The sequence below is a fragment of the Gymnogyps californianus genome, chromosome Z (genome assembly GCF_018139145.2).
Source record: "Gymnogyps californianus isolate 813 chromosome Z, ASM1813914v2, whole genome shotgun sequence".
In the NCBI taxonomy this organism is placed as follows: Eukaryota; Metazoa; Chordata; class Aves; order Accipitriformes; family Cathartidae; genus Gymnogyps; species Gymnogyps californianus.
In genome coordinates this window covers 18,342,699-18,360,495 of record NC_059500.1, presented here as the reverse complement: position 1 = coordinate 18,360,495, position 17,797 = coordinate 18,342,699, and the positions used below count along the sequence as shown (strand labels likewise).

The 17,797-nt window shown below is 36.9% G+C and overlaps 1 protein-coding gene across 1 annotated transcript in view; it reads right to left on the bottom strand.

The window, feature by feature from the left end:
* Positions 1-17,797, bottom strand: part of HSD17B4 (hydroxysteroid 17-beta dehydrogenase 4) — a 66,991-nt gene that overhangs the window by 13,759 nt on the left and 35,435 nt on the right. The window contains exons 18-21 of the mRNA XM_050913374.1: positions 6,342-6,411; positions 2,977-3,083; positions 2,577-2,663; positions 21-122 (exon numbers count right to left, since the gene is read on the bottom strand). Coding sequence (XP_050769331.1) covers positions 21-122; positions 2,577-2,663; positions 2,977-3,083; positions 6,342-6,411 — 366 coding nt within the window. The remainder of the gene's footprint in view (positions 1-20; positions 123-2,576; positions 2,664-2,976; positions 3,084-6,341; positions 6,412-17,797) is intronic.

Genomic DNA, 17,797 nt, shown 5'->3' with positions numbered 1-17,797 from the left:
CTTCTATTGCTTCCCCCTACCTTCAGAGGCTCCCGAGCAGAAGGCTTATCCACACTGGTGGTACTGGCTGGTACTATATCCACATAGCCCCCTGCAATAGCAACTTCTCCAGTCTCCTTGACCTGTGGTGGGGGAAAAAATTACATTAAAGAGGTAATGTATTCACAAAAAGTGACAACAGAAGGGCAACCAAGGAGTCTTCCTTACATTTTAAAATCACAGATGAAGAAAAGAGAAAACATAAAAGTTCCAGAGTGAAAAAAACCCACCCCATAAATGTGTTGTAGTCTTGAGGCAAGTTAGTATACTATGCTTCGCAAACAGCTCTTCAAACAAAATAATTATTTGCTTCTTGAGACATTATACCAAAATATATTGCTGGTTTTTTGTTCACAGTATGGCAGAAAAACCTTATTTATCTGAAAATTTACCTCCAGTGTTATAAATTACTCTTAAAGTTACTTCATAAATAGTTCCAAGAAAGACATTGTTCTAAAACGTTTCTCCTTGAGGTAGATATGCAGTTGTCAAGAGTTCATCTAGACAGTTTCACTATCGCCAGGTGCCTTACACTGCAACTTGCACTAGAAACAATTTTGTAAGCATTGTAAAACCAGAAAGATTACAAGAAGATGAAAAATACCTGAATTCCTTTCTGTTTTAATTTTTTTAAATAGTTAAGTCAGAGAAGAAAATGGGTTTCATTTTGGCATTGTCTCTTTAACGGGGTCTGACAAACCCTTCTGACTTATGGCAGCAAACAGAAGATGGCAAAGTGATTCACTAACAATGTATATAGAGAGTTATATGATAAAGAGCCAAAGCAGAGGAATATCCAGTATCACAGCCTAGCTTATTGCACAGGTGAAATTAATACAGGAAGACTACATAATAACAATTACTCAAACCATGCCTAACAGCTTGTCACCCGCTGCCACTGCACTTCAGACAAGGCTGAAAATGGATTTAAACCAGCATAGCGAAGTTATATGTCTACTTTTAGTTTGATTTAACCAGAGTTTATTACAAGTACAAAGATGGCTTTACTTCAGACTAATCCAACATGTAATAAGAAACAGAATTCTGCACAATTTGTAACTGTTGAAACAAGGTGGTTTTCTATAATCCTGTTAAACATCGTAATTTCTCTCCAAAATAAGTTACTCTACACTTGTGGAAAAAAAAACGTGTAGCAAAATCCCCCAAAACTCTACATATTAGCAATGACTAAACCAAGCATAATAACAAATCCAACTGTTAAACACAACAAAACATCCCACTCTGTTTACGAATTCCAAAGGGCTTGGAAGCATATCATGAATTCTGTTAATTTACACTGTATACGCAAACCCTCAAAAGTAAATACCTGAAGTCTAGAAATTCTGTCAGGACTGGGTGGTAGTATCTCTTAAATATAGTTATGCCATCTCCAATACAGTAATATTCAAAGCTCATTTGAGGCACCAAACTGTCTTGTTTACTACTAGCAACCAGAGATGGAGAGTTGGTACACAGTAGCCTTGATGTTGTTATCATTCTAAAATTCTATAGCTGCTAACACTCATCAGGTCTGCAAACAAAATTTACCTCCTTCAGTCAACATTAATTCCACAAAGCTGTATTCCTGTGGAAACAGCAATCTTATGTCCTTATGACGACCCTCCTCATTTGATTTTGCCTGCCCAATCCTCCCTGCAGCTGCAACTATCCCTGCTGCTATACTCACTAATCAACAGCTGGCTATATTTTTACAGAGATGGCGCTGCAAAACTTTGGCCAGCCAAAGCAATGTAAATTGCACCTGCATAAGCCAACACATGTTGACAAATACCAGTAGCAAATCATAGTTTAAGAAAGTGACAGTGTCATAGGACGCTACAACAGAAGTGATGAGAATTTACATTTCACCTCTACATGGAGTATTTTACCCTTAGCTTCCGGTAAGTATCCTACCAAGTGTAGGAGAGGATTACAGGATACCCACACAAAATGCTAACAGCAATGCCAAGGAAAATAGAATAATGCAAAAACTGAATTTATAGAAGTGCAAACTCTGTTTTATTGTAGTCACTATGTCCAACTGTCACGAAACTTCCATTTTTAAGTTGTTCCGTGTAGATGCAGTTTAAGTTTAACTCAATTTAAGCTAAATTTGTAGAAGTTTACCTGCATAAGCTAACTGTCAGGAGTTGATTTAAGACAAACAAATGTTAAAAAAAAGATGCATACACAAGGTTATGATTAACTGCAGAAAACAAGCATAAACGATGCTGACCTGCTGAGAATGACTGCTTTTTGCTCTTCCACAGTGGACAAACACAGAAAATGCAATACAATGAAACGAGTTCTCATATTATTTAATATGTATTAAGTCCTACAAGTATAATGGTATTTTTATTGGAATCTTAGTGATACCATAAAATAAGTAAGAATATGTCATTCTATTCACTTCCATTTCTTTACAAAACCCTCTTCAATGGTGTTTGATGAGCCACTTTTTTTGCTTCCCCTCACACCTCCAGTCTTTTAACCAACACATCTTTCTCTAAAGCCCACAATGATGAGTGTGTTCTGACCTTGGTCTGAAAATGGATTCTGTTGCCTTCCCTCCACATTTCTGTTTGTAAAGTTTGCCCCGGAAAGACTGGTTTCACAAAGCGAACCTAAAAAAAAAAAAGAAGAAAAAAAGAAGTGAGGGTGTGAACAGATCTGTCATACCTACATGCAGAGCTTAAAAGCATAGGCTCTACTGAAATGAGAAAAAGCCAAGAGAAAAATCAGTCAGCTAGCAATGTAGAAAGCCTAAATATTTAACTAAACTTACTAGACAGAGGCATTAATATGCACACAGCACTAAGTAAAAGCAATTGTGGCAGCTGAGACAGTGCAAAAGCCTTTTCCCACCCTAAAGAATCTTTTTTGGCATTAAAAACAGAAAAATCAAGAAAATTAGCTGCAAAGAATGAACACACAGACCTTGATCGCCTTGAATCTGTTCACATCATTATTTGCAAACTGCTTCAAAACGTTTCTAGCAGCAAACCCAAAGGTGCATAGTCCATGAAGTATAGGCTTCTTAAATCCTATTTCAAAAAGTAACATTTTAGCATTCGTAATATTAGGAGTTTGCATGTTGCTTCTACAAATATCTATATTTCATTCATAGTATTTTCCTCCAATAATGTTATTAAACCTTTTTCTTTTTAATCTAATTTATCTCACTGAAAAAGTGTCTGTTACCATTTATTGTTTCCTCTACTTTGAGGCAAAGGAAAGTGCTCACTAAGAACTGGCACTCCAACACTGCCTATGCTATGTAAGACTTTTAAGTAGAATTAGTCCCTGTCTGTAGAGGTGACAAAATGAAAAATAAGGAGATCGGCTGTTTTAGTATACGTGCATAGGCACACCAGATACACAGTTACATGGAGGTATGCATATCAAGGGTAAGAGGTATGGTAATGATTAAAAAGTGTTGATACTAAGATTATTTGATGCTTCCCATTTTTGGTTGCCGAAAGTCTTCAAATATAGTGCACACTTCAGAATTAACTTTTCTTTATTTAGAAGTGGAAAAAACCCTGAAAAGATTTCAGGCATTTTGAACACATCTAACAAAAAAGAGAAAAAAAAATTTACAGTGTTTTGTTTATACTGACATTTTTGGTCAGGTTTCCTCACACTTTTATGCTTTGGAGCAGGAGCTGAACCTTGGCAAAGGATAATCTTTGTATTAGTGCTGAATCTTTTTGCAGTCCTGTCAAAGTCTGACAAACTAAACCTTGGAAGACTGGCCTGAGATTTGCTGAAGTGCAACGGTTAAGTTTTAAAGATGCTGCTTGTACTGAGTATGTTCTGATCCCTTAACAGGTCGCTCTGACCTGACAGGGCATGTGAACAGTAACTGATCACACTTGCAACAGCCTGTGGATTCGAGACAGGTCTGTCCAGCTTTGGCTCTGAAACCAGTTGCTTTGCCTGGAACTCATCTGCCACTCTCAGCTGCCAGTCTGTTTTTCCTGAGCTCTAAACAACTCCTCATAGCGTCTACACAGCATGAAGAGTTGTCCCAAGGGACAACAGCTGAAAAAAAAAGGAAAAGCAAAAAGCAAAAGCAAAACCAACCAACCAACCAAACAAGAGGAGACAAGAGAAAGTCTAGCCTGCAGAGAATCAGAAGATGTAGAAGAAGAAACCACCTTCAAGACAGAGAAAAAAGACACTAGGACTCAATGCTGGGAAAGATGGGAATTCTGAGACACGGCCCAAAGGGAAGACCAGACTAGCAGGAGTAAGGATGAGAAATAGAAATTTTGACTCATTAGGTTAGGAGAGGAGACGTGACAGAAGGACAGGCTAAAAGGAACATGAGTCTGTTTTCTCGCTGTAAGTATTCCACTCTGATCATTCTGCCATTTCTTTCCTGTAAAATATTTGAATATGCACACTTTTAATAGCAGTCTCTCTTTTGTACACTGTGCAGAGAGTATTTCTGAAAGCACAAAGATACCGTGCAGTCAATTTTAAAACAGATTACTGGCATTATTGTAACAATATCAGTATTCAGTATCTCTCATACAGAATGTTATAGTGACATTTAGCTCTTTAAAAGCTTAGCTCAATTCACCATGCTAGAACCAAAAACCACCACTATTTTCAGAACTCAGAAACAGACAAATATATACGGTCCTATTCTCCCCAGTATTTTCTTTATAAAACTAATGCATAATCAAAGAAAAATCCATAAGGCAATCAAGGCACTTTTTATCTAGACTAAAATGAAAACAAAGTAAATGTTGCTTTTACTTTCTAATATCTCGGAAATACTCACAACCTACAGGAATAAAGGCACAAGAATATAAACAGGTGTTTTCATGTAGTATATCTCCTCTGAAACATGACCCACAGGAAGGCTTAACAATAATCCTGGAACAACCTGAGCGCATTACGCTGAAGGCTTGCTTCCAGTGCACGCTGGTGAGAGCCAGTCAGAGAGAACATTGACAGAGATTAAGAGAAGAAGGTGTGTGAATATGCCCAAACAAAAAAGCTTTTATATAATTAGAAAAAAATATTTGCGGAATATCTCTACAGTAATTTTCTTCTTTGTTTGAACATACATGTAGTATAGGTATTTGAATAGGAGACTGCCACAGTTCCAAAATCCAGTGCAGCAGTTTTCTGTTCAGACAAAGAGACTACTTCATCTACAGAGTTAATTTCATTTTTCACTGTGTCTAAGTGCCAGTGCTCTTTGTGTGAGCAGGTAGAAGATTCCTACTCCTCTTCTTTTGTAAGGTTTTTATAGGATTATCATCATTACTTTAAACACTGGAGTTTCAATTATAAACATGTTTTTTTCTCCTTCAGCATCTTCAGGACTATTGGGTGAGTCCATCTAAATATTTATCCAAAATCATCAGCTGAACAAACAAACAGAATGGTTTAATAAACCAGGGAAATCTCTTTATGGACTCTGGTATTTGATTATCATTGTTTATTAACACAAATTTACATGGAATTATACAAAACAGACTTAAACGAACAATTAGTATGTATTTATGAAAGGAGACGATTTGTGGAAGTATGTTACGTGTGATCTCAACAAGGAAGCATAGCTCTGCTCTATTTATCTTAGTTAAGAACACCATACAATGATACTTCTATATTAAAAAGAAGTTACTGGAAAACTGCAGACCAATTATTACAGACCAGTATTTTCATGTAAAGTTTATGATGAATCAGTTAATGTAGCCTATGGTCTGTCGCTTTGGCATGTAGCATTACATAAATGAACAAACTACTGCGCTAGCAAGAGGTGCAGTTAAGCAATTTTATAGGAAAGAAGTGCTAACAAACTCCCTCTCTCCTGCCCTCCTGAGATTTATTGGGATTGAGAAGACTACACAGAAGCACAAAAAATTCCACTGAGACCAACATAATCTCAAAATTTTTTAGATGGAAAGAATTATCTGTCAAAGAACCTATGGAATTCCTTCTGAAGCTTTTGATAGTCAATCATTTCTGTTTATGAAACAGAGATTGTTAAGATGGGATAGTGGCAACAAATAAGCTCTAAAAGGAAAATAGGCTAGGAGGCAGGTTTCTGTTGTAGGTAGAATCAAAGCATCATTCTGCATTCCTGGCTACAAGAAGCAATGCTTTAAAGTAAGTGTCACACAGAACTCTGAAGACATCTAATGGTGACTCTAAGAACAGCTATAAAAAAGCACTTGTTTTTTCCCTTGTTAAAGACGTACAGACTAAGTGAAAAAAAGATTAAAAATACATCTACATCACTCTTCGTCCAAATATTAATACAATGGTATCCCTCAGCTCACCTCCAAGAGCAGCAAAACTTGGATCAACATGTAAAGGATTCCAATCCCCACTCAGCCGATATAAGGCAGCCTGCGTAAACAGAGAAAGAAAAATGGGAGGCTAGCTGTGCTTGGCAGAAATGAGCAGGAGTCACTCAAAAACTTATGATAGATTAACAAACTTATCATCTATTTTATTCGTCCTTAGATAACATACTCTACAACAAAGCAGGTAAAATAGAAATTAAATATTATTGTCCTGATGAACTGCCAAGAACTGTGTGTGGTCTTGGTATGTAAGAAAATAATACAACCGCTTAATGGGAGCAAAAAACAACCTACTCTGCTGACATACAGATTCAGCTTTACCAAAATTTGGCAACAGTGAACTAATGCATTTTCTAGAGTTTGTCCATAGGTTCTTTAGCTTGAAGTGTAATTTTAAAGTCTTCTCCCATGACAGATTCATCCACAATTTAAAAAAAAAGTTACATATGAAAACTTTCGGGTTTTTTAAACACACACACTACCATGCTTTTTTAACATTTGATTGATCTTACAGAGATCAGAAATATCGTTATCCTTCCTTTTTAAGAGTACCATGATTGACTAATTGTGATACATTTCTCTCTTAGCAGCTTCATAGGTAGCCAATCCCAATATTAAAACCAAACAAACAAAACCCCAAAGTAACATGCCAAGCTTTCTAGAAGACTTTTGCTTCATGTTAAATATTCTCTTTCACTACTAAAAAGTAGAGAAATACAGATTTAGTGTATTGTATATACTGTGAATGTGAATAAACCTGAGAAATGATGAAGAATATGGCTACTGTGCTTCAGTTTTCTGTCTCTGTGTGGCCTTAACATTTTCATTATCGAATCTTGTATTTGCTTATGTGTACAGTGGCCAGCAGTCCATAATACCACAGGTGTGACAAGCCAACCTGTGCATCTTTCTGGACTAAAAACTTATTTCCGGTCATCAGATTCCAGTGAAATCCATTGACTAAATGATTGTGGAGTACTCTCTAGTACAACATTGCCAAAAGTACAGAGAAAATCAGTACATCACTTTAACTAACGCTAGTGAAGATTTCAAGAATTTAGTATTTTTATATGATGGCATATATAAATTGAACAAGAATTTAATTGAAAAGAGCTTTTAAACTGAAAACAAATTTTATTTTAATGGAGCACATTACTGGCCTTTGGAATCCCTTATCACTAAACATTTCCTCCCAGCATTTTGGACTGGGATAGTAAAAAATGGTATGTGTTTATCCAAGTGAGGGTAAACTGCACTAAATTCTGTTTGGAGGAAAGAAGCTAACAGATTTCTCAAAGGGAAGGAAAAAAAAAAAAAAAGAAAGATTCCCCAAAGGAAGTATTTTCTGATATATGTTTAACACCGTTTCTTCTATCAAATCTGAAGCAAAGGGCTGTTTAACTAAAGAGGTCTGAACTCATATTATCATTTTAATCCATAATCCATTGTTTTACTTTTAATATGTTAATATTCAGGTCCATTTCTTCAAGTATATACAGCTTTCATGCTAAGCTCTAATTCTCTCTCATTTGTCCTTGTAGCCTTCATCAATACAGCAAGTGTTTTAAGTCTCAGTTATGGTGGAATGTAGAAGAGCTTGTCACTGCTTTTGTGTGTGAGAGTTGGATACACACACTAAAAAAGGCAAGAAGAAAATCCTAAACTGCACCACAGCTTAAGCACGCAAATCTTAGAAAGGAAAGTACTAAGTTAATACTTCTCCATGGCTGCTTACATTGTTGTTTACTCTTTTTGAAACACTTTTCCTTTTGAAAACAAAGATATATCAGTAAGATGACATCACTGGATCTGAAATTTCTAACTGTAAATCTGCTTTCACCCAAAACACATATTTATTATAAATTTTTTTTGTAATTATCTTCTAATTGATCCTATAAATTCTTAGGAAAATAGTAAAGACCGGAAATTTCATACCAATGTAAGACTACAGTCCAGATGGGTCCAAGTTTCACCTTCCAAAAGAGACAAAGGAGAGGGCGAATACTTTGCTGAAGGACCAGATAACCTGAAATTAATCTTATAGCATCACCAAGAAGTAGAAATAGCTAAGATACCTCACCTGGCGAGAATAATAAAATCAAGATCTCCTGAAGGCAGTGCCCTCCAGTGCCAGGACTCTTCAGCTAGCAATCTACAAGCCAAATCAAGTCCAAAAGAGCAAGCCAAATGGACTGCCAAGTGATCCTAACGCCACAGAGGCCATTCTATAGGGGGCACCCAAGGAGCGTGTGGTGAAACACACAGTGCTGGTTGAGGGTGGAACAGGAAAGCAAACTGAGATACTGTAATTACACTCTACTACACCACTACGGCAGCTGGAGTGAAGTGATGAGTGGGAAAAGACAGCTGGAAACGGGCTAACAATTACGATCCATGCAGAGCACCTGATCCCTTTACTCACTGTTCTCTCTTATCTCAAATCTCACACAAACAGAAGAAAAATGGGGAACTAAGAGTGCCACCACACTTCCACTCACACACATAAAAACCCACAGCAGCAGGGGTTCAGAGAAGAACACGCACAGGCTGCTTTTCTGACTTGCTGTTTCTTCACTTGTCCCCACTCTTCCCCTGAGTAGTTGTTAAAACTGTTTTCACTGTTGAAAGGTAGAGATGAGCAGCTCTGATGTACCACTAGCTTATTTGCTAAGAGCTGTCTAACGCCTTAATGCCATCATTATCAAAGTTATAACACTATGAAAGAGACTTTTAGTGAGGAACAGACCCTTTAGTTCCTTTTTTTAAAAAAAATTAAGAAACGACAATTTAAAGAGAGTTGCTCTTGACAGAATTCTAGAGTATCACCCTTGATTACTAACGTTTTCTTTCAAGAGTCTAAAATCTAACAGTAAATTGCCACTCTTGAGAACTAGAAAATAAAAATTGCCAGATGCGAAATAATTAAATTACTTTTTAACTAAATTAAAATTCTAAGGTCTCACTTTCATTCTTCCACTAATTTGAATTTTTACAAAAGCTGTCAGGAGGCCATTTTCATGAAGGAGCTGTTGTAATAAATTTTAATTCAAACTAAATAACAATTAGTTGTAGTACTGGAAAATTCTATTTATGTATGATAAAAAAAGACAAATTTCTGTTTTAAGGTCAAATCTCAACTTAAAACTAGCTATGCAGCTGTTGCTTACTAAAGCTATAATAAGAACTAGCCATTTATTTGGGGTGACAATAAGCACTACTTGGGAGACAATACTTCTACCAAATGCTTTTCAAAATTACTGTAGTAAAAAATACTTGTGCTTCACTAACAAAATAAATGTACCATTTAGGAAATAATTAGGTTCAGAGAATTAAATGTGATCAATGTATTTAACTAAAAGTCTGATGCATGAATATGGGAGATGATACTTGTCTTTTCATACTTTCAACAACTAGAGTGGCACTGGTCACAGCTAGAAAACACATTGGCTGAGCTGAATAAAACAGTTACACAGCAGGTTATTTCAGATTCAGTGCAGCCAAGTCAGGTCTGCCAACAAACTTCTTTTCATTTACCACAGTCTTTGGTATTCATTATATAAATTACGTTCCACATGAGAACAGAATTGTTTTAAAGCCTTGTTGGCTCTACTTTCTATATTCCTCGAATAATGACATTTCCTGAAGTCTTGAGTGATACCATTAAAAAAAAAAAAAAAAAAAAAGGTAATGCATCCTTGGAGGATGGCAAGAGTCAACTGATGTGGGGCATTAGATTGAAGTCAGTCATAATATGGTTAGATTGTTCTCCAATTAATAACACAAACTGTCAAGTCTCATTTCCTAACAATTTAGGCGTTCTGCCAGACCACAAAAGAAAAGGCGATATCCACCCTGCCTGTGCCAATTTTTCAGTCTTGCCTGCAGACTGCAATAAAGGTCAGTGGTAAAGCTAACAAAAAAGGAAGCCAACTATCCATATATTTTCCCTTCTAACTGGGGAGAAAAAGAGCTCTGCCCAAGAGCTTATTTTACCAAGTATATGTGTGTATATGTATACATGTACATATGTGTGTACATGTATGTACGTATACTTTACCTAACAGCTTATTTAAGTAAGAGCAAGCAGTCAGGCAATCTCATGAAGAAAAAACAGCCACAAATCTCATCTACACATTTCAATGAGCTCAGGTTTACATTAAGAACAACGAATGTTTCCAGTTAAACTGGCAGTGCTGATGTTTCAAGGGCTCAAATTTAGCACAGTATTTAAGTAATTCACTGTATTTAAAATTAAGCAGCTACTCCTTGACTATCTGAGATCCCCATTTGCCATATCTTCTTTTTTAGTTAATTATCTTTGTAAGGGTAAGGAGAGATATTAGGAAAGAGCAATTGGTAGAAACCAACACATAGAAAGATACAAGGGTTTATTTGTTCCTCCAGATAACCAACGATTTTCTCCAAGTAGGCACATGTGGAAAATAAACAGAATAGACAGTTTAAGTTGCTCATAATAGTTTCCAATGCCTAAATATATTTTGTGGAAATCTGGATCACACATGATTCTGGTTTTTAACAAGGCTGTAATTAAGAAAAACAAATGTATAGTTTCCTGGACTACCTTAGGTTTGCACTTATATGTTCTTAGTGGTCTCGACTATCCAAACACTACCTTATTCCCTACATACCTTTGATTCCCTCAAGAATAAGAATTACTAAAATGTTCTATTAAAACACCTTCACATACACAGCCATAAACAAGAATAGGTATAACAGGTATAAAATGGCACTACATCTTTTCTCCTTCCTCACTCCACATTATTTATGTCTTTACTGTTTATCCCTACCACATATTTTTCAAATTTAAAATCAACTTACATATTCTGGCACAGGCTTCACAGAACATTAGCCGTTTTTCAGTAGCATGGCAAATGTACAAGAAGCCTTTCCTTTAACAGTGCCTCTCTTAATCAAAAAGAACAAACCACTTTGGTTTGGGAAACTTCAAATGGAATAACAATTTTTATATCCTTTACTAACACATGCATAGGTAAGGGGAGGAAACAAACTCTTGGTAATGAAGAGCACCTTGTTTAAACGAAATGACTGCCAGGCTAGTACCTTTTCTTCTTTTATCATCTTACCACACAAAATTCTAGTATAATCCAAGCCCTCAACTATTTTTCAAAATTGTCATGATTAGAAAATTATATTCTGATCTTCCCAACAGGAATAAAGATGGGGGGTGGGGGTATGGGGGTGTGGAGGTGGTGTATAAATCTTGAAATTAGCATCATACCATGTAACTAACTTTTAAAGTAATTACGATTACAAATGCTCACTCACTATACAATTTCAAAGGTTCTGAGTATCACCTCTGCATACTGAAATCTCTAGACAAATTAGGAAAACGTTATCAAATCCTTGCAATGGCTTCACATCCCTTTGTTTTGCTTGTATCATCCTTTGTTGTTAAGCACCTTTTTTCTGGTATGCTCTCCATATCTGTGAACCTACTGCAGCACTTCATTTTCTCTATCATGAAACAAATGATTTATGCTACAAACAGAAAAAAAAAACACCTGGGGCTCTCCGGGGGCTCTCTTGTGCTATTCTCTGAAGTTAATTTAAATTTACATGTTTTCAGGCAACGCTGTAGTACAATCTTTACAGATTGGGACATTAAAAAAAAGCATTTGTCCTGTAACCGTATTTTGCCCATCCATGCACATGTTTTCATCATCTTCTCTTTCACATGACTTTATTGCTGTCATTCAAAAAATGACCTTAACTCAAAACACTCACCTTCCTATAACTCTTTTCTTCTAATCTGTTTAAAATAAGCATAAAATCTCTCCAAGGAAACAAACATAAACTGGAAATAACCAACTTTTTTTTTCCATAGAATGTTAGCGATTACTTATTCTATCTACGCATATGTTCTCTAAAACCACACACAAATATTTACATATGCTTAAAATGAAAATGCAAATGAAATCTGTGTAGAATAAAAGATTACTTTCCACAGGTAAGTATCCACTTCCCAATTATACAGAAGCTTGTAAGGGTCTTATCACACCATCCTCAAAGTAAAGCACTGACTCATAGTACTGAACCTGTTGACAACAGGCAGAAAACATTTTACAGTAGGTTTTAGTTTAATAATTCATTAGGCTGTTAAATGTTTCCCATGCACCTCTTTCCTTCCAAGATGTCTTTTTAATAAGTTTTTATTGCAAAGTCCACTCTTCTACAATAAACTAGATTTGTGCATAATTGTCTTCACAATTGTTTCCAGTTACATTAAGAACTGCGGTTTTAGCTGAACTTGACACAGTGAAAAATGAAACTCAGGTAGCTAGAGGACAGCAGTATGAGCAAGAGGACTGCAGGACTGAGAATGACTCAGGAAGGGAAGGACACTCCTGCAGTCTTAGTCACAGGATGCTGATGACACTACTTGAAACATGGCAGGTGCCAATTATTTTCTCCTCCTTCAGAGAAAATAGAAAAGGACTTTATTTTAGGAAAAAACAAACCACTAAAAAGCAGCAATTTCTTCACACCCGGTCAGTCAATGCTTGATCTATACCTGGAATAGAAGGCTTTACATAGCTTGTATATTTTAAATCCTATCAGATTAGTCTAGGTGTGAATTTACTGAATCTCTCTAAAAATCTCTGAATGAGTAAAGAATCACTGTATTCCCTAAATTGCTTTTTTTTATGCTGCTCACTGTATCACATTCTCAAAAATCACCATCAGATGCTATACGTCACGCCTTTAAACACTCTCTGTACAACAAAATGCCTCATACATTTATAAATATCCTTACTTCATAGACTGGAAACTATAAGACAGCAGAAAAGGTCGTAATTGTCAACAATACAAACCAATTCCGGCTGTCCAATTTAACATTTGAAGGCCTAATTCTTCAAAGTGCATCACATTTTCGAAGTACACTGTACAAGCTCAGAACAGAGCTCCTGTGAATTTCAATTTCAGCCTGTGATGCTCAGACACCCTCCTGCTAGTCTGACTCCCAAATTTCATCTTCCACATTGCATCGTTTCATCCTCTCCTATCAGCCATTGATTAAGGAACACCCATGTCTGAGTACTTTGGGATATTTGGGTAACACTTGCCCACAGACAGTAATAATTTTATGGACAAAGCAAAGAAAATCCATTGTCGAAGAACTGCAGCTCCAACCAGTCACTAACCATGAGATCACCTAGTGGAAGGTGTCCCTGCCCATGGCAGGGGGGTTGGAACTAGATGATCTTTACAGTCCCTTCCAACCCAAACCATTCCATGACACTATGATTCTATGATCGTTTTCCTCTCATTACTCCTTCTCAGAACACAACTTCTTGCAACAAATAACATAGGAAAACTGACTTCCTACGCTATCTCAGCTCATGACTAGAGCCCTCTCTTTGCCTGTAGAAGTTCTTGAAGGAAAGGCAACAAACACAGCATTTATGCCCGTGTGACTGAAAACTGTATCATAAAGCATTGCATACAAAGGGTACTAAGACTACAAACAAAGCAAGCTTTATTTGGAATTTTTATCTTTTTAGAGACTCTGCAATGTTTAAAACATTATCATAGTTTTCCAAATGAAAGCAACTTAAAAATGACAGGATATCAAAAAGCTGTTCCTCCAACAGACCAGTATCAGTCTCACTTTCATCAGCTCTAACAAGGAATTTAAAAATTCTTGAAAGCAAGGACAGCCAATTTTCCTGACCCTGGAAACCACAGAGCGGAAGTATCATGTGCTTGAGATACCCAAGTTGCATGGAAAAGCAGCTCTGGCAGAAATTCACATGTGATAGCTTACATGACACTGCTTTGCAGAGACTTAGGGGGCACAGTTGCATGTACACAGCTGGTCCCAAAGCATGGTAGGCTGAGACACCGTGTTTTTCAAAATCTATCTAAATGGGTCTTTTCTACCCCTTTGTCATGTCTATTTCTTCCTATCAATGTAAGTAACAAATACACAAAGTCAGAATTTAAAGTAGGAGAATGCTTTAGTGAAATATATGATACTATTGCAAGCAAAGAGAATTTTTCAACTGGCAACCATTTTTAAAAATTATTAGACATTTTACTGAAATGAGCTGACATTAACAAAAACTTGGAAGTCCTGCAAACTCCGCATATTACAGCTTAGTTTTTCCATATAGGCAAACAGGACAAGTAGCTTTCAGAAGAAAGCGGGAGGAAACACAGAACAGTAAAACTGAAATGACTTCTTGAAAAATTCCATTTTCTGGGCTACTGTTATACTGTTTATTTATTGTCACAACGTTGTGTATTCTGAAATTAATTCTGTTATTTGAAGATACAGAGCAGTTTATTTCTTGGGTGGCAACCTGCACAATATCAGAATGCTGTGAGTTTTTCCACAAGCAAACAAAAAAAAAAACCCCACAGAAAGCCCCCACCAAACTCAAGACTCCATATTTGTTTCCTTTGTCAAAAGTGACCTGCATCACTTGGACACCATCCACTTTAAATACCGCCTGCAGCTTATTTTGTGTGTCATCAGAAAATGAATTCCCAAGAAATCAACACATTTGGGAAGGGTGTGAAAAGAAAACTCTACAGAGACAAAACTCTCCAGAGATACAGGTCACTCACTGCCTGTGATTCTTAATTGCATTAGGAATCATTCAGCAAAATCTGTTTGACTGATTAATTTAAGACCCTGGTTTGAAAACCAGCAGGACAAGAGTAGCTTGATGATACTGAAGCTCTGTAACTACATTAAACATTCCCTACAGGGTTGAAATTGAATGATTCATTTCTTGCTGAACAGCTAATAGTCAAGCACCCTCTAGACTTCTCGATCTTCTGTTAAAAGGTCTATTTTATTCAAAAGATTTATGGCAGTATATCTAGTAAAGCATAGCTCAGGTTACAGAGAGAGAACAAGCTGGAAAAATACCACTGTACATGCACATCTCTACAGGGCAAAATGGAAAAAATGTCACCTAGTTCTTTACGGAAAAATTCATGAACACACAGAAGCAATATTTTATGTCCTTCTTCAGCAGGATGTAAATTTTAAGCCTTAAAGCCTTTTAGAAGGTCGGATACTTCTTCTAAATTTTTCTTAACCATTTTTCATCTCTAAGCAGCTTATACCATGGTACTGCAACTCATTCATAAGCACTGGTTGGTGTTTAAAGAACTTCTCAGGAATAGGTACAGATTTGAAAGGGATAAACATTTATTATACTACCTGCTATTAGTCTTTGATACCACTAACCAAAAGGATTAGTTTGTTCTGTCAGTGGTCACTGACATAACACAACCATTTTTCAAGGAACTGTAGGTGGCTGTACCCTCCATTCTGCTGAACACATGGTGAAGGGCAAAAATGGCTATTAGCCTTCTGTTCCCAGTATCTTCTTCACTAAGCAGCGCTTCCTCCTGTCTGAAAACACGTAAAAAACATTCTTCCTCTTGGAAAAAACTTAACCCAGTGTAGCTGAGTAAGAACTGAATATAACTTTCAAGATAACCACAGTCATTGACTTCAGTGAAAGATAGGAGTCATCACTGTAAACATTTTTAAAACATGCACGATGGTCTACTTATCAGGAAGTTTACTACGTGATCATGCTACGAAAAGTTAAGGGGGAAAAATGCGATTATGAAGAGCAGTTTAGCCACGTAATTGTTGGAACACAAAAACTGAGCGGCGAATATCACAATGATCATTGGAATGATGATATGCCATCTCACGGCATATTGTTAACTCAAATTTCATCTGCAAACTGACTGTTTCAGTCTGTCTCATACTCTCTACTAATTCAATAGTTGAATGGCAACAGTCATTTCTGCGAACACCTTTCTCATTTAAACACTAAGAAAAAAAAAATTTCAGAAACTTCGATGCAATTTGTATGCCAGCTTCCATTTTCAAAATGGATTTTAGGCAGTTCTGTGTTATTCCACAGACACATAAATGTAAAATCTTGATAACATTTCCCCAAGCTGTCCTTCACATGAAAGTCTGTATTCCTGCCCATAAAGTTCCCAAGTTCTACACACTGCCCCTCCTGTACACTTCAGCACAGGTGCTACTGAGTAATTCGGCAGATAAGCCTTCTTGCGATTCTCAGAGTCCACTGGCTGTGGCTCCTGCAAGATCTAATTGGAGAGGAATTCTCTGTATATATCTACCTGTCAGAGTAGACCTTAAAATAGAACAACTGTGGTGGCTACTCTGTGCCACTTTCTTTATTTCCAAAAATCAATTTTGCGGTAGCAGTTTCACAACTTCTGCATTACAGGGTCCCTACCATCTTCTTTTATCTCATGAACTTAGCATTTTATACACAATAACAATTCCAGACATAAGAGTTTAGGGCTTGGAAACTAAGATTACTGCATGAACAAGGAGATCATAAATATCATCTGTAAATTGATGGACCTGGAATCAATTCCAATATAATCACACAGAGGAAAATCTGAACCAGGGTTCCAACTGTCAAAGTAAGTACTTTTAACTATCGGGCCATTAGGGTTGCTGTATCTTATCTAATAAAGTGCCAGCTGCTAGAGAGCACCTTCCACTACATTTAACCACCTCCCAGGAATAAAGTACTCTCTCACCGCTCCCTGCTCCTTGCTCACCTTGCCAACTTTCAATGAAGCCTGTTCAGAAGAATTAAACGTCTGTACCTCCTAGATGAATGCTGTGAATTTTAGGATGCAGCAAGTACATCAGTGATAGAAACAGAAATGCTGATCTAAGGTCTCTTTCCCGGTTTAAGTGGTTAGCGCTAACTTGGACTTCAAGCACATAAATCAGCTGGATGAGACTTAAGTTTAATTACTCCATATATAATCATAGGCTAATCAGATGTCCTGGTTTCAGCTGGGACAGAGTTAATTTTCTTCCTAGTAGCTGGTATAGTGTTATGTTGTGGATTTAGTATGAGAATAATGTTGATAACACACTGATGTTTTTAGTTGTTGCTAAGTAGTGTTTATACTAAGTCAAGGATTTTTCAGCTTCTCATGCCCAGCCGGCAAGAAGGCTGGAGGGGCACAAGAAGCTGGGGGGTGGGGACGCAGCCAGGACAGCTGACCCAAACTGGCCAAAGGAATATTCCATACCATATGAAGTCATGCCCAGTATATAAACCAGGGGGAGTTGGCCGGGAGGGGTGGATTGCTGCTCAGGAGCTAACTGGGCATTGCTCAGCGAGTGGTGAGCAATTGCATTGTGCATCACTGGTTTTGTATATTCTAATTCTGTCAGTATTATTGTCATTTTATTATTATTATTGTTACCATTATCGTTATTTTCCTTCCTTTCTGTCCTATTAAACTGTTTTTACCTCAACCCATGAGTTTTTGGGGTTTTGGGGTTTTTTTGGTTTGTTTTTTTTTTCCCCGATTCTCTCCCCCATCCCATTGTGGGGGGGCGGGGAGGGGGGGAG